At 38.0% G+C, this 24,355-nt stretch overlaps 2 protein-coding genes across 3 annotated transcripts in view; one reads left to right on the top strand and one right to left on the bottom strand.

Moving 5' to 3' along the window:
- L3MBTL3 (L3MBTL histone methyl-lysine binding protein 3) overlaps positions 1-11,221 on the top strand; it is a 96,893-nt gene extending 85,672 nt beyond the window's left edge. For both annotated transcript variants that reach the window (XM_060190484.1, XM_060190483.1), the window contains 3 exons: positions 3,514-3,683; positions 3,905-3,967; positions 9,398-11,221. In XM_060190484.1, coding sequence (XP_060046467.1) covers positions 3,514-3,683; positions 3,905-3,967; positions 9,398-9,541 — 377 coding nt within the window. In that variant the 3' untranslated portion in view covers positions 9,542-11,221. The remainder of the gene's footprint in view (positions 1-3,513; positions 3,684-3,904; positions 3,968-9,397) is intronic.
- A 5,139-nt stretch (positions 11,222-16,360) lies between these two features.
- SAMD3 (sterile alpha motif domain containing 3) overlaps positions 16,361-24,355 on the bottom strand; it is an 87,593-nt gene continuing 79,598 nt past the window's right edge. Inside the window, exons 8-10 of the mRNA XM_060190924.1 lie at positions 18,196-18,367; positions 16,989-17,071; positions 16,361-16,792 (exon numbers count right to left, since the gene is read on the bottom strand). Of these exons, the coding sequence (XP_060046907.1) occupies positions 16,514-16,792; positions 16,989-17,071; positions 18,196-18,367 (534 nt within the window). The 3' untranslated portion in view covers positions 16,361-16,513. The remainder of the gene's footprint in view (positions 16,793-16,988; positions 17,072-18,195; positions 18,368-24,355) is intronic.

Here is a 24,355-nt window from a genome sequence, read left to right as displayed (position 1 = left end):
TTCTTACAGGAGTGAGGTGGTATCTTAGTGTTGTCTTAATTTGCATTTCTCTGACAATCCGTGACCTAGAGCAGTTTTTCATATGTTTGTTAGCCTTTTGGATCTCCTCTGAGGTGAATGTTTTGTTCATATCCTCTGCCCATTTTTGGATGGGGTCATTTGCTTTTTTGGTGCTAAGTTTGCTGAGCTCTTTATATATTTTGGTGATTAGTTTCTTGTCTGATGTATGGCATGTGAAGATCTTCTCTCATTCTGTGAGGGGTCTCTCTGTTTGTTTAATAGTTTCTTTGAATGTGCAGAAGCTTTTCAATTTGATGTAGTCCCATTGGTTTGTTTCTGCTTTAGTCTTCCTTGCAATTGGGTTTGATTCATCAAAGATGTCCTTGAGGTATATGTGGGAAAGTGTTTTACCAATGTTTTCCTCTAAGTATTTGATTGTTTCTGGTCTGACATCTAGGTCTTTGATCCATTTGGAGTTGATTTTTGTTTCTGGTGAGATAAAGTGGTTCAATTTCATTCTTCTGCATGTTTCAACCTAGTTTTCCCAGCACCATTTATTGAAGAGAGCCTCCTTTTTCCATTTAATCCTTTGGGCCCCCTTATCAAAGATTAGATGCCCATAGGTGTTGGGATTTACTTCTGGCTTTCAATTCTGTTCCACTGGTCTGTGTGCCTATTTTTTGTTCCAGTACCATGCTGTTTTGATGATGATGGCTTTATAATATAGTTTAAGGTCTGGGAGTGTGATGCCTCCATTTCTGTTTCTTTTCCTTAAGATGGTTTTCGCAATTCTAGGTGTTTTCAGGTTCCATATAAATGATTGTAGTGTTTGTTCTATTCTCTTAAAGAAGCTTGGTGGAATTTTGATGGGTATTGCATTAAATTTGTATATGGCTCTGGAGAGAATATTCATTTTGATGATATTTATTCTTCCAGTCCATGAGCATGGGATATCTTTCCATTTCTTGGTATCAGTTTCTATTTCCTTGAGTAGCGACTCATAGTTTTCAGCATACAAGTCTTTCACTTCTTCGGTCAACTTTATTCCTAGGTATTTGATTGATTTTGCTGAAACAGTAAATGGGAGTGATTTCTGGATGTCTTCTTCTTCAGATTTAGTGTTTGCATAAAGAAATGCCACTGATTTTTGTACATTGATTTTGTAGCCTGATACCTTGCAATATTGCCTAGTAACTTCCAGTAATTTTCTACTGGATTCTTTAGGTCTTTCTATGTATACTATCATATCATCTGCAAATAGTGAGAGCTTGACTTCTTCCCTTCCAATCTGTATTCCTTTTGATTTCTTTCTCTTGCCTGATTGCTATGGCAAGAACTTCCAATACTATGTTGAAGAGTAATGGTGACTGGACAGCCCTGTCTAGTCCCCGATCTGAGGGGGAATGCTTTCAGCTTCTGTCCATTGAGTATGATGTTGGCTGTAGGTTTGCTATATATAGACTCCACTATCTTGAGGAATTTCCCATCTATTCCCATTTTTTGTAGAGTTTTGAGCATGAATGGGTGTTGGAGCTAACTAGTTTTTGTCTCTATATAATTTGGAAGTAGAATGAAGAATCTCTGGTGTGTGGGGTGTGATTATAAGGGCTTCTGTTTATGCTGCTGTATTCTGTTCTGTTTATTGATTTGGATGTAAATTACAGAGATATGGTCACGTGATAAGCATGCTGTTGTATACACACACAACTTGTGTAGCTTTCTGTAATTCTGATTATTGGGGGGGGGGCTTTAAATAATCTTAGGAGTACAACCTAAACTAAATTTGGCATAGATTTGTATTAAGGGTCAGTGAAATATTATAAATCACTGGTACAGTCTGTCAACTTTGCCATGTGCATCAACCAGGCATGAACCCTATCCCCAACACATTGGAGGAAGCTTTGCTGATGTCCTTTACCCTCTGTCTCTATCTTCATTTCTTTCTATATAGAAAAAGTCAACCTGGAATGGTATGGCCCTAATGATGAGTGTATATATATTAGATTAAAAAAATAACTATATATAGATGTTTAAGCATCACTGTCACTGAACTGAGTGTGAAGCAAAAGTAAATGCAAGGCAGGTACTTTTATTTCGAGATAGTTAAAGAAGGTAATTAACAGAAGATACTTATGTTCTAAAAGATTTTAAAGACATTACTTATTGGCAAATTAGAAGAGTCCCAAGGACATGAAGTTGTTTGCTTAAAATGACTCTTTTAGGACAGCAGTAACAAACAGGGCTTGAAGTCAGAAGATGTAGCAGCTAAATTCTGTGGTTTCAGTTTTGATCTCTCTGCAAAGGAAGATTGACAAAAACATTTACCTGGATGCAGCTTTATTTGTTTATATTTTTTATTTATTTTCCCTTTTGTTGGCCTTGTTGTTTTATTGTTGTAGTTACTATTCTTGTTGTTATTGATGTCGTCATTGTTAGATAGGATAGAGAGAAATGGAGAGAGGAGAGGAAGACAGAGGGAAAGAGAAAGACACCTACAGACCTGCTTCATGGCCTGTGAAGCGACCCCCCTGAAGGTGGGGAGCCGAGGCTCGAAGCAACTTTATTTTTATAACAATAATTTTATATCTCTTTTTGAAAACCTTAAGTTTTCTATTTAAAAATTCAATTTGTTTTGTAAATAGAATAAAGAATAAACAAAACCTGAGCCCAAAGAGAAAACCAGAAGTATGATAGCCACTAGGTGACACAAGGACTGAACTTGAGCATACAACTTGACTGGTAGCTTTGGGGAATCTAAAGCTGAAGAAAACAAATAGTTTCCTAAGGCAAAGTTACTTTACTTGCTACCAAAAACTCTGAGGCTGGTATTTTTTTCTGAAGCATTATAGTCAACACTGATTGATATAGTGATGTGGTACATATGCTCATTATTGGGTGATGTAACAAAGATGAAAATTGAGTTTACCTGCTGTTACATATAGTGCTGTTCAGTAACATCAAAGAAGAGTGTTTTGTCGACCTTGGGAATATAAATAGCCAGTTATTTTTACCAGCAAAGTAATTTGATTCAGAAATAACTCCAAAAAGCAGTTAGGAAGTATTATCAAGTGGCTAAATCACAGCCTACTTCTCTAAAACTAACTGACTAAATAAATAAACCCCTTATATAAATTTTAGAAGTTCCAAACACCTTTCTGTTTGCTGGTCATGTCCTCCTTTTGTGGCTGAGCTGTTGGTAGGCAAATGATGACCCTCTTCTACCTTCCCAGTGGAGACAGTAAACACGCTTCTTTAGGTAAACTTCTGTAGTGTGGTTGATTGTGCATGTCTGAGAACTTTGCCTAGTTTCTCAACCTCCTTTAAATATGAATTCTGTTTGTCGTAAGTTTCTGCTGAAAAGAACCAGCACTTTTAACTAGCCCCCACCTTATTCCCCTTCAGCTCATTGAGGAAGAAGCATGGCATTTAAAGTTGTATTTTGTGTGTTTGCGGTTCTCTTTTTAAAAATACTGTTTACAGAATGATTTTCCATCTGTTTCATTTTATCCCCAGGTGCCCGGGAAGAGCCTAGTGTGCAGCAAGCACAACGTCGATCAGCCGTCTTTCTGTCCTTTAAATCTCCAATCCCATGTCTGCCCTTGCGCTGGGAACAGCAAAGTAAACTCCTCCCAACTGTAGCCGGAATTCCTGCCAGCAAAGTTTCCAAATGGAGCACAGATGAAGTATGTTATCTTCTTTGCCAGGGAACAAATAAAGGAGTACAAATTACTGTAAAAAGTAGACACAACAGCTATGTGTAAAGTTTAGTCTTGTGTTCTGGAAGAGAAAGCATTGTTCCGAAAAGACCAAGTAAAGCACATAGATAATGTTAAAAGTATTTTGGACCTGTTGCATTGGGATTCTTTCTATTTTTAAACTGCTATTTTGATCTTGTTTTTGACAGGTGTCAGAATTCATCCAGAGCTTACCTGGATGTGAAGAACATGGAAAAGTATTTAAAGATGAAGTAAGTGTACTCCAAATGCAGCATGTTACTCAGTGGAATCAAAACACTGAAACGCAGTGAATGGGGAAATGATCTGAATTGGCAGAGAGAAGATGAGTTGGGTATATTTAAGTGGACAGGCTATATGTAGCTGTCTAGTAAATGGTATTAATCCATCAGTTGCATAAAATGTCTTTGCATCAAGCCTCCAGTCCTCATCTGCAGGGAGAAAGCTTCACAAGTGGTGAAGCAGTGCTGCAGGTGTCTCTCTTTCTGTCTCCCTCTCTATCACCCCCTTCCCTCTCAACTTCTTTTTTTTTTATTTTTTGAAAAGGGAATAAATAAATATTAAATTATTTATTCCCTTTTGTTGCCCTTTTTTTTTTTTTATTGTTGTAGTTATTATTGATGTCATTGTTGTTGGATAGGTCGGAGAGAAATGGAGAGAGGAGGAGAAGACAGAGACAGGGAGAGAAAGTTAGACACCTGCAGACCTGCTTCACCGCTTGTGAAGCAACTCCCCTGTAGGTGGGGAGCCAGGGCTCAAACCGAGATTCTTATGCCAGTCCTTGTGCTTTGCGCCACCTGCGCTTAACCCACTGCGCCACAGTCCAACTCCCCCCTCTCAATTTCTGACTCTTTCTATCCAACAAATAAATAAAGATTAAAAAAAAATTTTTTTAATGTCTCTGCAGAGCCAGAGAGGTGTAGCTTACCAGGTAGAGCATGGACCTTGGTAAGCCAGGCATACCATGGGCAGTGCTGTGGCACTAGAGGGAGCTTCAGAGCTGTGGTCTGTCTGTCTGCACCTCTCTCTCTCCTTCTCTCTCTCTCCTTCCCCCTCTCCCTCTCCCACCTCTCTCCCTTTTTCTTTCTGAATGAAAAATATGACCCAGCCCCATAAAATAAGTCTTTGCAAAAAATACAATGCATAGGAAATGTTTGTAAGTAATACATTAGTATGCTCCACAACATACATTTATGTGATTCATAGAATAGAAAGGAGTCAAAGCAGAAAATACGCATCATTTCATTTTTTTTTTTAGTAAAGCAAAATTTGTTCCCACTTTATTTTCGTACATCAATTTAACAACACCAAGATTAACTCTTTCTGATGTCAAAATAAACAATTCACCATTATTGCTAAAATAAAAAAAAAACCAATTCCTAAGATTTTAAATATTTTCCAATAATACTTGCAGACAACCAGTATTCATTATAAGCTATTGATAGAAGATTATTTTCTTAGTTGTTTATAACTGCTATCCAGAACTGCAATATAAGGGGATGATTAAGATTGCTATCACCGTTTGAACATTAAAACAAAAAGAAATACAGCTTCCAGCTATACTAGAAATAATGCTCTACAGGCACAGCAGGAGACTTCATTTGAGACCTTTAAAAATGGACCACTTCTGTCAGTTTCTCCAGTAGAACAGTCAGCACTCTTATCTTGTCTGCCAAAAAATAGAAGACTGAGTCACTTCAGAAGACTTTCAGCAGCATCTGTTGTCTTCAGTTGTAGGTGACTTTACCTTGTTTGCCCATGTTTAGCCTTAAGTGTGAAGACTGTCGGACTCTTCTTTCCTTCCACCCTTCCTCCTTTCTATATTTCTCTTTATTTATTATTTTTACAAGACTACTGCTCTGCTCTGACTTAAGGTAATGACAGGGATTGAACCTAAGGACCTTGGAGCCTCAGACATGAGAGTCTTTTGCATAAAAGACTCTCAAGGAGCTGCCCAAGAATAGCACACTTTCAGTTAAGAGGCCTTGCAAGAATATCAGGACATCTAAGAATCCAGCACAGTTTGTTTTTGTTTGTTTTGATTTTCTCTCTTTTTAATTAAATAGATCATTATTTATTTATTTGTTTGTTTTAGGGGCTGGGTGGTGGCACACCAGGTTAAGCTCACATAGTACGAAGCATAAGAACCCATGCAAAGATCCTGCTTTGAGCCCCTGGCTCCCCTCCTGAAGGGGGGGGGAGGGTCACTTCACAAGTGGTGAAACAGGTCTGCAGGTGTCTTTCTCCCTCTCTGCCTTCCCCTCCCCCTCAACTTCTCTCTGTCCTATCAAAAAATAGAAAATATATGTATTTATTTTTGCCAGAGCACTGCATAGCTCTGGCTTATGATGGTGCTGAAAATTGAACCTGGGAACTCAGAACCTTGGGCGTGAAAGTCTTTTATATAACTATTATGCTCTCTCCCCAGCTCTCTTTTCTATTTTTGTGATTTAAGAAATGGCTTACAGAATTATAAGATCACAGGGTTGTAGTTTCACCGCACACTCACCACCACAGTTCTGTGGCCCCATACCCCACAAAAACCACCATAGTTTCCACAAAATCTTAGAGGTGGTTTGGTCACTTTTTTTTTTTTAATAAGATCATATGTTTCAGCGTCTATATTCAGTCACTTGTCTTTAATGTTATACTATTAGATATAATTTATGCTGTAGATGATTGCCAGAGGGTACAACTTTTTTAAAAATATATATATATAATTATTGGATAGAGTCAGAGAAATTGAGAGGGGGAGATAGAGGGGGAGAGAGACACCTGCAGCCTTTTCTCACCACTCTTGAAGCTTTCCTCCTGCAGGTGGGGACCAGGGCTTGAACCTGGGTCCTTGTACACTGTAGTGTGTGTGCTTAACCAGGTGCACCACTGCCTGCCCCTAGGGTACAACTTTTTAACGTCTCATTTCTGATTTGTACTTTTCTTCCAGAAATATATTATCTTTAATTGGGAATCACTCAATTTTCATTTTCTACCCATAACTACTAATTGTGTTTGTAGTTAAGAAAATTAAGGTGCCAGGTGGTGGTGCACCTGGTTGAGTGGACATGTTACAGTGCACAAGGACCCAGGTTCAAGCCCCTGGTCCCCACCTGCAGGGGGAAAGCCTCATGAGTGGTGAAGTAGTGGTGCAGATGTCTCTCTGTCTCTCTCCTCTATCTCTCCCATCCCTCTCGATTTCTGTCTCTATCCAAGAAATAAAGATACTTTAAAAAAGAAAAAAAAAGTAATTCAGTTCATTTTTAGTTCCTGCATGGAACTATTGATTCTTTCTTTGATAGGTTCTGGAAATTAAACAAAAAAACTTTTCTAAAAGTAAATGTTTAGCACATCTATCTTATAAAAATCTATTTTGAGTGCTGTTTATTTCAAGATAGTTCATATGTATTTACTGCTACTTAGTTAAAGATTCAAGTTCAAATTCAAGTAATATGTTATTTCTTTGAATATGTCTTTTTCTTCATGGCATATTACTTTTGAACACCCTCCTTAGGTGCCAGATATTTTCAAAGTCAGAGCTTTTTTGTTTTATTTTAATGGAGGTGTAGTTGTTTGTTTGTGTTACGAATCTGCTTATAATGCACCCAAACTCTTTCTCCTCACCACCTTTCTAATTTTCAGGCCACTGTCTCACAATTCTCTGAATGTTCCTTTTCATGGATCATTGGTTATGTTAAACTCCTAAAGTCTCAGAAGACTTAGTAGGGTCCAAGATTATAATAAACCACTCAGTTTTTATTAGTGAAGTGAACTCTTTGGGAACCAGTTTGTTAGCTGACATTTTCTTTAATGGTTTAAAAGATATGTTTCAAGACCATTCATTCTGCTAAGATCTGTTTTGACTGAGTAAATTGATAGTAACTGTCATAACACAAGCAAATGCTTCCCCTTAACAGTACATTCCTCATACACTTGAAAATTAACATTGAAATGTCTCTTTCTAGTTTACAAAAGCAAGATGCTTTCTTGCTGAAGATTAGCAAACTTTTTCCCCCCACATAATTGTTAATTGAAACTAGAGCTGATTCTAGTACTTATTGAGTATACAGACAACTTATATTTGCAGTTTTTTATTACTAGAAAAGAAGATCTTAAGAAACAGCTATTTATTTTTATCAACTTTTATTTAATGAACAGTATTCCATTCTGTAGGTGCATAGCCTTTTAGATCTAAAAGAGATACAAAGGGAAGTAATGTATTTTTTTGTGTGGTTTTCCAAGTAATTGAAAAATCGAAGTAGTCTACAACTCTTAATATCAGTCTCTTGTTCTTCACACTACACTGTTTATTGCCCTTGTTACTAGTACCTGCAGTTGCAGGTTTTTTATGTGAAAAATAATGTGGTCACTCTAGAAATTAATGTTTTCACTTTTTTTTAATGGTCAAAGGCAAAGTAAGACTTTACTCATAGGCGATAAATTTGCCTGAATTCCTTTGTTTACATCTAAAAACATATGAATTATCTAGTCTTTTTAATTCTAATGCCTACCATAATAGGAATTGAATTTGAGACATCCCAGGCTTTTTTTTTCTTTAAGATTTTATTTTCCCTTTTGTTGCCCTTGTTGTTTTATTGTTGAAGTTATTATTATTGTTGTTGTTGTTGTTGGATAGGACAGAGAAATGGAGAGAGGAAGGGAAAACAGAGAGGGGAAGAGAAAGACACCTGCAGACCTGCTTCACCACCTGTGAAGCGATGCCCCTGCAGGTGGGGAGTCGGGGCTCGAACCAGGATCCTTATGCCGGTCGTTGCGCTTCGCACCACGGGTGCTTAACCTGCTGAGCTACCGCCCAACTCCCTCAGGCTTTTCTTAATCCTTCTTACTTGCCACCTAAATCAGAGAAGTAAACAGGATGACATGAACACCTTTCTTTCTTCTAAAGGCTGATTTGTTGTTGTTGCCGTTGTTAGTTACTGATATATAAAATTATAATAGGGGTATAATTTCACTCCATTCCCACCACCTGAGTTTTGTGTCCCCACCTTCCTACAACAGAAACTGTGATAGTCCTCCCAATGTCACAGATATGGGTTGACTGTATCTATCTATCTATCTATCTATCTGTATATATTTTTCACTTTTTCTATGGTTCTGCCTTCAATTCCTAAATCACAAATACACCTATTACTATTTCTGAGTATCCTTTTTCCTGTACTCGCTCAGATAAGTGAAAAAGCCTGGCTTCCTCAGATGTTTTCCAAATTCACTTCCTTTTTAGTGATGGTATAAAAGCAAAGTTTCCTGGTGACAAATATTTTGTGTCCTGGTGAAATTGGGGTCCAGAGTCCTCTGGTCATCTTCCCCTATCTTTTCTATCCTTGAGGGATATGGACCAAAATTCCTTTTGGGGTGCAGAAGGAAGGAGTTCTGGCACCTGTAATTGCTTCTCTTGTGGACACTGGAAGATCCATCCATAACACCCATAAAAGCTAATTTGCTTTAGATGAAAGAATTTGGCTTTGCAACCAGTCCATTCCTGGTTGTGTTGTTACAAATTGGAATGGTCCATTTATTAGGAAATGTGTGTACATACAGACTCCTATCTGTGCCATTTCTATGTAGAAGACAGCTAATATTTTAATCTTGAGTATTTCTTACACTATGTCTGATTCATTGACAATCTTTTGCATTTTTCTCTCTTTTAGCAAATTGATGGAGAAGCTTTTCTTCTTATGACCCAAACAGACATTGTTAAAATTATGAGCATTAAGTTGGGCCCTGCTCTGAAAATTTTCAATTCTATCCTGATGTTCAAAGCTGCAGAGAAGAACTCTCACAATGAACTTTGAAGATGGTGAATTTTAAATGCCATCAGCTTTCTGCTTTAAAGCTCATATTTTATTCAAAGCACAAGGACAGTTATAACTACTAAGTGAGAATTCTCCAAATCTCAAAAGAACAATGTTATCGGATTATTTATATTCCTCAAGAGACATTATATGAATTCCTATGAAAGTGCTTGAGCTTTTTACCAGGTACTGTCTAACAACAGTCATCTTTTGGTTCTGTTCACTGAGCTAAATTTACCTTTGTAAATCTTTTTGAGGTTGGGGGTGGGAGGGGCAGGGGACTTCATTATTTATGGATAAGGGGGGACTGAGTAAGAACTTTTGGCATTTTGTAAACATTGTCGAATTCTCTTTCATGTACACTTTCATTTTTCAATATTTTCAGGAATCTTTTTTATATAATCAAACTTCAACTTGAACCAAATTAGTCAAAACCTGGCTCAGTTTAGCCAGTGGGACTGTTACTTGTATTGTTAATTCTGTGCCATATTTTGAATTGCAACATTATGCTAAGTATAACTTTGCAAGTCACGATATTGCCTAATGCTTGTCATAATTCGTTAGGCTAAACAGTTGTAAAATTAATTTTCTTTAAATCAGTATTTTTTACTTTTGCACGCATTATGAAATGTTAAACAAATTACTTTCACCAGCATCTTTACTATAATTACCAAAAACATGTATATATGAACAATGAAATTGAAAATAAAATATATAAGCATAAATAAATTAGGTGATGTATTTGAATGGCATCGATCTCACACATTGTGGTGCCCAGTGTGTTTACAAGATCTAGTTCTATCAAATGAATATGCACTTACATTGGTGGGAGGTGGTGTTTTTAACTTTGGTGAACTATTTATGAAATTATCTTGAGATTCTGTCACAGAGCTCATTGGTGCTTTGCAGACATGAAGGGCTCATTCTGTAGATAGAAACACTAATCTGTAAAGAGCTCTATCACAGAACTTGTCATGTCCTCCAAACCCAAAGGTTTTCTTCAGAGCTGCCTGAAGAGAAAGTGTATAGATGTTACTGAAAAGTCAAGGTGTGAGGGAGCAACAGTAGTCAGCACAAAGATTCTAAATGTTCATAACTGAGGCAGTTTCCCAAAGCAGTTATTAAGATTCTGTTTTGGAAATATTACTTCCTCTGTAGAAGGGGTTCATCTCAATATATAAGCATACAGATGCACTTTAACTGAAGACCTTTGTTTAAGCATAGACTGATGGCTGGTGGTAGTTCTGTTTTATAAAAGTGCATTTCCAACAAAAATAGTAAATTATTTTATCCAGCCTTTGGATGTGATTTTTTTTTAATTCTAGGATTAGACATTTATTCAAGGATTATTTTGGAAGTAGCAAATAAAAGTTTGTAGCATGTTGGCTGAATTTTGGGGAAACTTCCACCTCTCTCATGCTGCTCTTATTTTTTTCTGATCTAAGACTTCTTTTGATATCCCCCATTGGAAGCTCATTGGCTATCCTTTGCATTTGTCATAATTTATAGTAGAACAGTGTCAGTGACTTCTGCAATGTTCTTTTCATTTCTATGCATGAATCTGTTTAAATAAGTTTTTCATTGTTGATTCCCCCCTTTTTATGTTTTGTTCAGAATTTGTACATTCGAGTTGCACTTGTTATATCTGACATGAATAAATAAAATCTTAATTGCAGATAATTTTTTATTATATGTATGATTTTTTTTTTTAAGAAAGCTTATCAAATAGAAATGATGGAATGAGAATAGGAACAACAAACCTTTGGATACGAGCTAGCTGTGTTGTGATGATTATTGGAAACTTCCACTAGAGGGGATGGGATATGGAACTCTGGTGGTGGGAATTATATGGAATTGTATTCCTCTTATTTCACAATCTTGTCAGTCATTATTAAATCACTAATTTAAAAAAAAAGACACCTGGAAGTAGTAACAGGTATAGAGGGGTGTCTCAGATAGGAAGTAAAGGTAGGACCATTAAAAAAATGGGAAAAATATATATGTACATAGATATAGATAGATGGTTATAGAATCAGCCCAAATCAGTGACCTTCGGAGAACTATCTCAGTTTCTAGTGGAGGAGATAGAACACAGAACTCTGGTGATGGGAACCATATGGAATTATACCACTATTATCTTACAAATTTGTAAATCAGTACTAAATCACTGATTAAAAAATAAAAGAAAAACAACAAAAAAGAATTATATAATAAACTATATGCCAGATTATGTGAAAAACAGCCAAAAATATTCAAAATTATATTGGCCAGGGAGTCAGCAGGTTAAGTGCAGCAGATTAAGCGCATGTGACGCAAAGCGCAAAGACCGGCATAAGGATCCCAGTTCGAGCCCCCCGGCTCTCCACCTGCAGAGAAGTCGTTTCTCAGGCGGTGAAGCAGGTCTGCAGGTGTCTTTCTCTCCCCCCTCTCTGTCTTACCCTCCTCTCTCCATTTCTCTCTGTCCTATCACATATATATTGGCCAAATTGGATTTATAATCCGATAGAAATTTTCCTTTCTCATTCAAAGCATATAACAAAAAGGACTTAAGTCTTACTTAAATGTCTACTCTTTCTAAGCAGGTTGTTATTTTTTCAAAGCAAAACATTCAGCCTTTTTAGAGTAAAACAGCAGCGTACCTACCATAAAAAACAGAAATCATTTCATGATTCTATTATGTGGTGTAGTCCGCGTTTCAAGAGGGTAATAAAGGGAGGTCTCTGAAATGAAGAAAAGAAAAAAAATGGGGTGGGGGCAAGACAAAAAAGAAAGATAGGAATTGTAGAACTTTCTAAGACCTCATCTAAAAGCACCTTAAAAAGATAAAACACTGTACAAACTAAATGAGACCCATCTACCAGCTGGAATATGGTTCAAAGCTAAAATAGCTCAACTGGGAACGTGCTTGCTTTGTTAAAGCCATGACCCAGGCTCAATCCTCAGCTAAGCATGATCACTTTCAGTTCCATCCATTTTGATGCACACAACACAATATCATCTTTTTTGATTACAGAATAATATTCCGTGAAATATATATCCCACAACTTCTTGAGCCAGTCATCATTTGGTGGACATTTAGGCTGCTTTCACTGTCTGGCTATTGTGAATGATGCAGATATGAACATAGGGGTGCATATCTCCCTTCAAATTAGTGTCTGAGTGTCTTTTGAATAAATGCCTAAAAGTGCTATCGCTGGGTCATAAGTTAATTCCATTTTTATTTAAGGACTCTCCATACAGTTTTTGGAAGGGGCTTCATTAGTTTAAATTCTCATCAGCAGTGTAGCAAAGTTCATTTTCTCCACACCTTCACCAACACCTGTCAATTCATGATTTGTTGATGAAAGCCATTCTCTCAGATGTGAAATGATATCTCAGTGTAGTTTTAATTTGCATTTTGCTATTGGTAAGTGAAATGGAGCTTTTTTTTTTTTTGTGCAGTGTTTCGTTGTGTCTATGGGCCATGCGTATGTCTTCCTTAGAAAAACCATTTTAGTTCTTTTTTTTAAATAAATACATATTTTTTATTTTTATTTATTTATTCCCTTTTGTTGCCCTTGTTGTTTTATTGTTGTAGTTATTATTGTTGTCATTGTTGTTGGATAGGACAGAGAGAAATGGAGAGGGGAGAGGGAAGACAGAGAGAGGGAGAGAAAGATAAGACACCTGCAGACCTGTTTCACCGCTTGTGAAGTGACACCCCTGCAGGTGGGGAGCCAGGGCTTGAACCAGGATCCTTATGTGGGTCCTTGTGCTTAGCGCCACCTGCGCTTAACCCGCTGCGCTACAGCCCGACTCCCACCATTTTAGCTCTTTGGCCCACTTTTTTAAAAAAATTTTTAAAGTTTTTTATTATTATTATTAGTGATTTACATGATTGTGAGGGGTATAATTGTAATAGTGTAATTCCATAGAGTTCCTACCACCAGATTTCTGTGTCCCATTCCCTCCATTGGAAACTTCTCTATTGTTTATTCCCCTGGGAGTATACACCAAATTCTTTTTAGGGTGTAGGAGGTGGGAATTTTGACTTCCGTAATTGCTTCTCTGCTGGACATGGGCATTAATAAATAGGAAGCATACAGTAGGAATAGTGTTCGTATGCTTCTAGTTCTGCTTCTGGGATCCCTTCTGTTACATTGCTTGACGTTGTGGTCTGTTTACATGGTCATTCTGTTACATTGGTTTGGTGTCTCACTCCCCCTGCCTCCGGGAGATTTTGGTTTAGTCCTTGCCTTTTCACGCTTCTTCCTTCTCCCCACCCCCTATCCTACGTATTTCCTTGGTTCCTTGGTTCCTGACTCCTCCGCCGGAGGAGAGAGAGGCAGGACAGAATTGGGTTGTGATTAGACTAGATTAGTTTTTTGAACCCTTCGCTCGTGAATAAAGAAATACTACTTCTCCACTCAGCCATGTGTCCCTGGCCGTCTGTCTCCCGCCTCGAAGCTAGCCCGGCACACTGGCGCCCTGAACTTTGACAGAATAGAGCAGGTGTAAGTAGGGACTTTAGGGTGGGAGGAAGCTGCAGCATCTATTTTAGGAATGTTCCTTGGATTTTATGTCTTAATACTATTTGAGCTTGATAGCTAACATGGAGGTGAACCAGAAATAGTGTCTGGGAAGATGGTGTCAGAGTTGAGAGTAGAACGAGGAAGCAGGATTAGGGCAGAGAGTTGTTCTCAAACTTGAAGAAGATATATTCAATTAAGTGTTTACTACAGTGGTCTAACCTGAGGCCCATAGCCATTCATACTTAGTACAGGAGTTTGTATAACCCCGAGTCCCTTTCAGACTGAGTTCACAATCCAGACTTACAGCTGGGAACATTCGAAGTTGTGCTCATTTCAGAAATAGTCTTTCTTGAGTGGCATAGTAGGATGACCCAGCTGACACTTGGGAGAATGGGGCAGCCCCTATGATTGCTATTTCATAGTGAGGGTACAGTCCTGAAGAAGCCTACAAAAGGGCTTAGAATGATATTCCCAGTGGTCCAGGAGGTGGTGCAGTGGTTAAAACACTGGATTCTCAAGCATGAGGTCCCGAGTTCAATTTCCCAGCAACACGTGTACCAGAGTGATGCCTGTTTCTTTCTCTCCTTTCTCATTAATAAATAAAACCTAAAAGGTCCAGGAGGTGGCGCAGTGGATAAAGCATTGGGTTCGCAAATCATGAGGTCCCAGGTTCGGTCCCCAGAAGCATATGTACCAGAGTGATGTCTGGGTCTTTCTCTCCTATCTTTCTCATGAATAAACAAATTCTTTAAAAAAAAGTAAATAAATAAATTTAAAAGATAAACTAATGTTACCAGTGGGTTTGACCAGTGGTGGTAGAGAGAGAGAGAGAGAGAGATCTATCAGAGTTATAAGCCCATATTACTTATGGGGGAATCCAAAGACTCCCTGTCTAGGCTCCTGGGTGATGGGGGTGGCCTGATAGTGACCAAAAAGGCCATCATTAAGTGAGCTAGTCTCTTAGCCCAATTTTTTTTTTTTTTTTAGCTCTGGCTTATGGTGGTGTGGGGGATTGAACCTGGGACTTTGGAGCCTCAGGCATGAGAGTCTGTTTGCATAACCATTATGCTATCTACCCTCTACCTCTTGGCCCACTTTTTTATTGGCTTATTTTTACTTCTTTTGTAGATTTGTATCAATTATGTATAGAATTTGATTGAACTCGTGTAATTTAGATATCTGATACAAACGAACTTGAAAAAAAAACGGAATGAAGCAAACTGTTTCTAAGACTTTGTGAGAACTAAAGTGGTAATCTTTGGGAGGTAGGAGGGTGGAGACAAAGAATTTTGGTAGTGGGTGTGGTGTGGAACTATTACAAAAATGCTGCTATCGAAGCTGGGTGGTGGCTCAGCTGGTTAAGCACACATGTTAAAATGCTCAAGGACCAGGCTCGAGCTCCCAGTCCCCCCATCTGCAGGGGGAAAGCTTCATAAGTGGTGAGGCAGTGCTACAGGTGTCTCTGCCTCAATCCCTATCACTCCCTTCCCTCTCGATTTCTGGCTGTCTCCAATAAATAGACAAAGAGAATAAAATAAAAAGCTGCTATCAACATAGAGGTACACATATGTCCTTTTGAATTAGTGCCTTTACACCCTTAGGTGATGTGCCTAGTAGGGCTTCCTGAATCATAAGGCATTTCCATTTCTAACAGTTTGAGGATTCTCCATACTGTTTGCCATAGAGGCTGCACCAGTTTGCATTTCCACCAGCAATGTACCAGAGTTCCCTTTTGTCTACATCCTCTCCAACAATTGTCATCTCTTCATTTGTTGATGTGAGGCATTCATACAGTTGTGAGGAGTATCTCGTGGTCTTAATGTGCATTTCTGTGATGAAGTGGAGCATTTATTCAAACATCTAGGTTATATGTTTATCCTCTTTAGCAAAAGGTGACTTTGTCCTTTAGGGCAAAATGGATGGAACTTGAGATGATTATGTTTATCGAAGTAAGGAGGTAAAACACAAGTGCCAGGTGGTTTCCTCATATGTGGAATCTACAGAATTGAAATATATTTAACTTAAAACAGATAAGTAAGTAGTAGTCAAACTGTCTCTAAGATTTTGTGGAAAGCTGGGATGGTTATCATGGTACAGAGGGAGAGGAACTACAGAATATTGGTGTTAGATGAGGTATGGAAATATTCCCTTGTAATCTTATAATCCTGTAAACCATTAACAAATCACTACTAAGTAAAGGTTTAAAAATTAAGTACTGCATTACCGAAAATGTTAACAAGGTCCATGGAATTTCTTAGAACTAAGAAACTCTTTTTTAAGTAGTATTTTATTACAGTTACACAAAGAACTTAATTATGTAAGTGTAAGGGTAAAAAGGCGTCTTTGACATCAGATGATTTCCTAACATCTACCTGTACTACAATCCAGTCCTAATTCAACACAATTTTCTATAAAGTTTAAGCTTCCCAGAGATCAGCTTTGACAGGAACCATGGCATCTGTTAAGTGACTGGATTCTGAACTCCTATTTCTTGTTCTTTTATAGAAGGAAAATAAGGACTCTGCATTCCAAAAATCAGCGTCTCTAGGAAGCTGAGGGTTTGGGATAGCCTTCTTGGACACTCAATCCCAAACACATGAAAGGCAGCTATAAAAGCAGCCAAAGCAGTAACACAGTCATCCACCTTTGTGAGCCTCTCTTTTTCTAAATACAAAGAAAATTCGCAGATGTCAATGTTGAAAGGGTTCTTAACTTCTAACACAGGCGTTGATACCTCCACCTGAAAGGAGAAAATAGAGTCACTACCCCATCATATCTAAACTAAATAATATTAAGTGCTTTGATTTCACCACCATATTGTTATAAATGAGTGTAAATAATTTAGCACAGTGGAGATAAAGCATAGATCAACATATTTTTAAATAAATTACAAAGATGTGGAATGTCAAATGAGTGATCATTAACATACTGCATACCTTCTCATTGACAATGACATAAAGGCTGGAATCATCACCAAAAACATCTGGTAGGAGTAGACATGTGGCTGTCATCTTCATATCTGTCAAAACAAACATGCTTACAGTCCAAGTAAGAATGTTTTCACCAATGGGAAGCAAAGCCAATATTGAAGCATCTAGATTTTTTAAATAACTGCTACAGAGAACTTAGTTCAATATTTCCCAACCATTTTTGAATCAAACCTACCTTTAATAAATATCCAGGATCTTATATTCTGCCCTCTAGGCCACTGTCAGAGGATGTGTGTTGTTGTTCTTTATTTTTATCTTTCTTATTTATTTTATTTTTTAATAATTACCTTTATTTATTTATTGAATAGAGACAGCTAGAAATCAAGAAGTGAAGGGGTGATAGAGAGGGAGAGAGATAGACACCTACAGCACTGCTTCACCACTTGAAAAGCTTTCCCCCTGCAGATGGGGACTGGGGTCTAGAACCTGGGTCCCTTGTTTACTCTTAACATGTTTGCTCAACCACGTGCGCCATCAGCCAGCTCCTTTTTTATTTATTTGTATTTACTTATTTGGGACATAGAGAAATTGAGAGGGAAGAGAGAGAGGTGAGGACAGAAAAAAAGACACCTGTAGCACTTCATTGCTTGTGAAACTTCTCACCTGCAGGTGGGGACCTGGGATTTGAACCAGGCTCCTTGTGCTTTGTAACATGTTGGCTCTACCAGATGGGCTACCACCCAGCCCCTAGATAGGTATTATCTTTATTTATTTGATAGAGACAGCCAGAAATTGAGAGGACGAGGGAAAGAGGGAGAGAGACAGAGACACCTGCAGCCCTGCTGCATAGTCTGTGAAGCTTTTCCCCTGCAGGTGGGGACTTGAACTGGGTCCTTGAACATTTTAACATGTGCACTCAGCTAGGTGCACCACCCCTGGCTCTAATACTTTCTGTTTTTTTTTTTTTTTTTTTTATCTTGGCTAGTGATTTGCATTATGAAACCAAATGGTTACTAGTCCCCTGAGCATAAGCAAACAAATATTTAGAACACTTCTACAGTCTGTATCCCAACTCCTCTATTTGAAAATTCTCTTATCTTTCTCACATGTGGGTTAATTTTACTATTACAATAAAGAAAGAGATTTTCTAATTAACTTGAATTAAACAGATACTGATACTTGACCAGCCCCCTTCATATCCAGATACACTAACATTTCAACATATCTTCATCTGTATGCTGTTTCATTTTTTCTTGCAATGCAATATTAATGGGATTATCCACCACTGAGAAAGATGTCAGTATATTTTCTGAATAGGATTCCAAGATGTGCTTTGTTTTCTTATAAATATCTGTTCTTGTAAGAAGTTGGAATTCTCTGAACATCTGAAAAATTAGAGAAATATTTATATATGAAATAGAAGTTAAATACACTGTAACTAAAAAAGTAGAAATTATAATAACATTAAACACTGACTTTAAAGTATATACTAGATATTTAGTAGCTTCAGTGGAAAAACAGCAGAAGAGAAATATATGATCTTAAGTGAAATTCATAATGGACACAGCAAACTTGAAAGTCTACAGTATTCCCTCAACGACCCTGGGTCCATGCTCCCAGAGGGCTAGAGAATGGGAAAGCTATCATGGGAGGGGGTGGGTTATGGAGATTGGGTGGTGGGAATTGTGTGGAGTTGTACCCCTCCTACCTTATGTTTTTGTTCATTAATCCTTTCTTAAATAAAAAATTAAAAAAAAAAAGAAAGTCTACAGTATTAAAAATTTTGAATGCAAATGATTTTTCAAAGATAATCCTAGTATTGGCAAGGATGCATTTGATAGGCCCCATCATGATAAATATAAATTGGCATGGCATGTTTAAAATGCAATTTGGCAAAGTAAATTGAGAGTCTAGAAAATGTACATATGTGGAATCAGTAATCATCTAGAAATATATTCCAAAAACCATAGATGAAAACATTTATTTGTACATATGGGTGATCAATGCAACATTAATTATGATGACAGGGAAAATGTTTCTACTCAAAATGAATAATAGAGGAACAGCGAAGAACACTACAGTTCAGTTCTTTTATAGAATATATTGAAGACACTAATAACATAATGCTCAATAAGAAAAGAACAGAAGCTAAATTATATTTAATACCATTCTTAATTTGTATATAGCTAATATTACTGTATGGCATATGTTATTTTAAATGTTTTCATTATTGTCTTTCATAATATTATTGTTTGATAGAAAAAATGTTTTAAGTTTTAGGAAATAGTTCATAGAAACCAGGTTTGAATTCAAGGAGAAAACTTCAGTAAATATATATTTTAAGAAAATTAAAAATCGGCATATGACACCTGGTGGTGACACACTCACTAGAGCAGACACAGCTGGAGCTGGAGTTATGCCCCTGGTTCTCACCTGTGGGAGGTGGGGATAAAGGCTTCACAAGCAGTGCAGGAATACTGCAGGTGTCTCTGCTTCTCTCTCCTTCACTTCCCCCTCCTTTCTCTTACCCTCTATCAAAGACAAAACAATAACCAAACAAAAAAACCCAAAACATCCAGTGGGAGTGGTGGAGTCATCATATGTGGCACCAAGCTCCAGCGGAAAATAAAAGTCTTATGACAAATAAAAATAAAATTCATAAATAGACTTTTTTTAAAAAGTGACTTCCAAAAGGCATGGCCATGGAGTAACAATGAACAGATAGGACTCTTGCCCCCAAGTAACAAATGTCTACAACTATTGAACGTAACAATTCACCAATTACAGCTGAGGCATTTTCAGAAACACCACAGCTTGAGTTGGATGCTCATAGTCATGGTTGGGTTGAGAAGGGGTGTGGTACTGAAGTCAAACACAAAGAATTTAGAATTTCATCACAGCATGGTGCAATTTTCCTCTGTGTGCAACAGTAGTCAAGGAAACAGCATCCTGTTCATGAGAGAAGGGAATTTAAAACCTTGTAATCCATGACCTCAGGGATGTTAGCCTACTAAATTATAGGCAAGGACACATAAAAAAAACAGGGAGCATATGTGACCAAAAGAAGTCTTGTCTGTTGCCAAAACATAAAGGTGATTTGTTGGAGTTGGTGGTAGATGGTAAAGTCACCCTTGCTTCTATAAATATAGCAGCATCCCAGTAGCAGATCCCTGAGGCTTAGTTTTATATTAAAATCATACAAAGAAACCATATCCAAGCACCACATGAAGCACAAAACAGCTCAAGGAAAAAAAAAAAACAAAAAATCCTAACCCCAGCTCTCATCCCTCCTCTACACACCATATAAACAGTGAAGTGCAGAGACCACAACAATAGCACCGCCTACTGGCCAGCAATAACCAGCACAATGAATGTGTAAACAGAAATACTGCAGAAACAAACTACCACACATGCCAAATCAAAGATAAATGATAAAAGGATGCTAAGAAAATACAGACATAGAGGGATTATCAAAGAAAGACTACAGAATCTAAGAGAAAGAGTCTCCAAGAATCCAAGAATAATATAGAGAAGCATATTAAAGAGTTGAAAGAAGAGTGGGGGTAGACAGTATAATGGTTATGCAAATAGGCTCTCATGCCTGAGGCTCCAAAGTCCCAGTTTCATTCTCCTGCATCACCATAAATCAGAGCTGAGCAATGCTCTGGTTAAGAGAAAAAAAAAGTTGAAAGAATATTTCACTAAGGAATTAGGAAACAAAAGAACAGCTCTGAAGAAAGCTCTCTAAGACACTAGAAAACATGAAAGAACTTCAATCAAAGTTCACTAGATGTTAGGAGCATGAAAGAAAATTTTCAAACAGACTTTCAGGGAGTGAAACAAACCTTGAGAGCAGTACAAGCTCAGGTAGAAGGCTCAAGAAACAGATTCAGTCATATTTCAGATTTGTAAGATGATCAAATTCTGACACTGAGCTTAACTTGTTCGAGGAACTCTAGAACTATACTTGTATACACAGTTTTTAAAAAATATATGTTACCTACAAACTTCAGCCTGACCAAAACCACTTGGCCCTATCAGTATCTAAAGATATGTTAGATATCCTTAGAGGGCACAAAGCATAGTGAAGTCAAGACTATTACAGTAGATCCTAACCATTGGATTTTCATAGAAAAGAGGAAAAAAAAAGACTAACTTGGTTATAATAATAATTAACTTGCTATTTTTAATTATTTCTAAGACTACAAGAAACCCTTCCCATTCTCTTTAAGATCCTATTTCTCCTAGTCCTGGAGCTTCTAGCACTGTGCTCGTATTTCTTTGTTTCTTCTCTCTGATCCCTTACCATCATACTGCCTCTGTCGACCTCAACTGAATCAGTGCTACCAGTGCTGCCACCTCATGTTATGCTGTTACTGACTTGTTACTTTGTATTGTTGCCAGAGACATCAAATCAAGCCTGAGATGCCAACCAGCCAACTCCTCTAATCTGGGGAGATCTTTCCTAACCCATGGGCATACCTAGTTACATTTCAGATGGCACGTTACCTAACAAAGTTACAGATACTAGATACAGGCTAAGGGCTAGGGTACTGGGTACAGGTGTACATGTATCAGTAAACAAGAGGCAAATATATAACTCGAAGTAAAAGTGATTAATAGCTCTCTGTGATTAGACTTAGACCTCATAAGCCTGAGATCCTAGTAGAAAGGCCTAAAGAAGGCGTCATAATTTCTCTAACGCATCAGACATAAACCAAGTAAGGTTGGCACTCTAATGGAAAGGCTCAAAGAAGGCAAACCTCATAAACCTAATACCAGTTTGGATACAACAAATGACACTCAACTCTACTGTAGCTTCCAATGGAGGGAATGAAGATACAGAACTCTGGTGGTGGGAAGGATTCAGAATTATCCTGTTATAATTTTGTAAGTCAATATTAAGTCACTAATAAAATTAAAAAAAAAAAAAAAAGACTTGGGAAGGCAGCACATTGCTGTGCATGAGGACACAGGTTTGAGCACCTGCTCCCCACCTACAGGAAGACACTTTACCAGTAGTGAAGCAGGTCTGCAAGTGTCTTCCTTTTTCTCTCCTTCACCCCTCTCAGTTTCTCCCTGTTGTATAAAATTTAAAGAAAAGCGGGGGGGAGGAGATAGCATAGTGGTTGTGCACACAGACTCATACCTGAGGCACCCAGGTCCCAGGTTCAATCCCCTGTACCACCATGAGCTAGAACTGGGCAGTGCACTGATAAAAACAAAAACAACAAAACATGGCCACCAGAGGCAGTGGATTTTTCATGCAGGCACTGAGTCTCAGCGATAACCCTGATGACAATTTTTTTATTTTATTTTTTTAAGATTTTATTTATTTATTAATGAGAAAGATAGAAGGAGAGAGAAAGAGCCAGACATCACTCTGGTACATGTGATGCCAGGGATTGAACTCGGGACCTCACACTTGAGAATCCAATGCTTTATTCACTGTGCCACCTCCTGGACCACGACAATTTTTAAAAAAATTGTCTGTGCATCTGTTATCTAAGGTGATAAAATGATGAAAAGTCAGAGGCTGGAGTCAGTATAAGAAATTGTTATAATCAATAAATGTATGCAAATAGAACAGCTTAATCAATAGACTGTACATAAAATAATTCAAACTTAGCAATGATTAGGTCATTTCTTCTGTTAAATTACAACCTAGAAATTTCACGTGTATACAGCAGCAGAAGGGGAAATTAAAATTTCAGTGAGTCCATAGCTGAAGCATTATACAAACTCCCTGCAAATGTTGCTACAAATCAGAACTACCTTTTTGGGACTAGTTCTCTAATATAATATATTAAAGCCTTACAAATATGTGTTCCTTTCAATTCAGCATGACAGTTTATCCTGGGAAACAATCCAAAAGAAATAAAAACTTATATCCTTAAAATAAAACTTTGGATGCAAATGCAACTAAATGACATATCTATATATATTTTGGCTCTTTGGGTTATCTGGCTAAGATTCTAGAATTTTACATTTCTTTTGATAAATTATACATTGTTTGGGAAGTATCCAAACCTAGAAAATTTCTAGGTTTTAGGAAGTAAGGCCTGAGAATACCTAACTATACTGTCTGAAAAAAAGAGTGCCTCAGAACCAGAAATACAGAAAATAATCTTTTGTAATATATATGACAAGGTGACAGCAAAACTAATTTACCTATATGAAAACCCCTTTACTCAAAACCACCTATTCCTGCTGCTGCCCACTTTTCCCCCATCAGACTACTTGTCACATTAAATTATCCTAAAACATTGTAATAGTCACATATTACCCACTGATTCCTATCATTCTTATGCTAATTTGGGTAGGTCACAATCCGAAGGCTAGCTCCTAAAGTTACCAGGAAACAAAATTCACATTCTTTTTTTAAAAAATATTTATTTATTCCCTTTTTTCTTTATTGTTGTAGTTATTGTTGTTATCAATGTCGTCGTTGTTGAATAGGACAGACAGAAATGGAGAGAAGAAATGGAAGGCAGAGAGGGGGAGAGAAAGATAAACACCTGCAGACCTGCTTCACTGCCTGTGAAGCGACTCCCCTGCAGGTGGGGAGCCGGGGCCTCAAACCAGGATCCTTATGCTGGTCCTTGCACTTTGCACCACATGTTCTTATCCTGCTGCTCTACTGCCCAACTCCCTAAATTCACATTCTTATGAAAATGTGGTATGTAGAGAACTGGATGGTGGCACACAAGGTTGAGTGCAGATGTCATTATGCTCTTAGCCGACTGGGCTTCAGCGAATGACCTCTCCCTATTATACGATCCCAAACAGCCAGGCTCTTTTCACAGTGCTAGATGGAATAAAGACTCATCACCCGACCTGTGCTGGATTAGCACAGTCAACGGCCAAGCCTTTCCTGCTACAAGACAAGTTCTCAAGATCTTCCCGCACAGTCATCACCGCCCAGCTATCATCCACATTGGTCTCCAGCTCCCACTGATTCTGTGCTCGAAGAAACTAAGATGGAACTTTCGGAAAGCAAACTGGCGTCTGTTCAGTGATCTTACCAACAAATCTATTCCTGCAATTCCAATTAACTCTATCCCCTCTGAAGATTCCTACAGGCGCTTCTGCCAAGCCATCTTCAAAGCAGCTTCCCAAGCCATTCCTCGTGGGAGACGTGCTAACTATACGCCTTGTCTTGATGCTGAATGCGAGCAACTACTAAAGCAGTATGATGAGTCGGGCGACCCAGATGTGGCTGACCATCTCATTGCCTCCCTGGATGCAGCACGCCAAGCCTGCTGGCAACAACTCACGGAAAGTCTGAACTTCACCCACTCAAGTAGGAAGGCCTGGAAGCTTCTTCACAGACTGGGTGCCGGTAGCCAACCCCCTCCCGTCTCCCATCCTCC

The sequence above is a fragment of the Erinaceus europaeus genome, chromosome 4 (assembly GCF_950295315.1).
Source record: "Erinaceus europaeus chromosome 4, mEriEur2.1, whole genome shotgun sequence".
Lineage (NCBI taxonomy): Eukaryota > Metazoa > Chordata > Mammalia > Eulipotyphla > Erinaceidae > Erinaceus > Erinaceus europaeus.
This window is presented reverse-complemented; position numbering and strand designations above follow the sequence as displayed.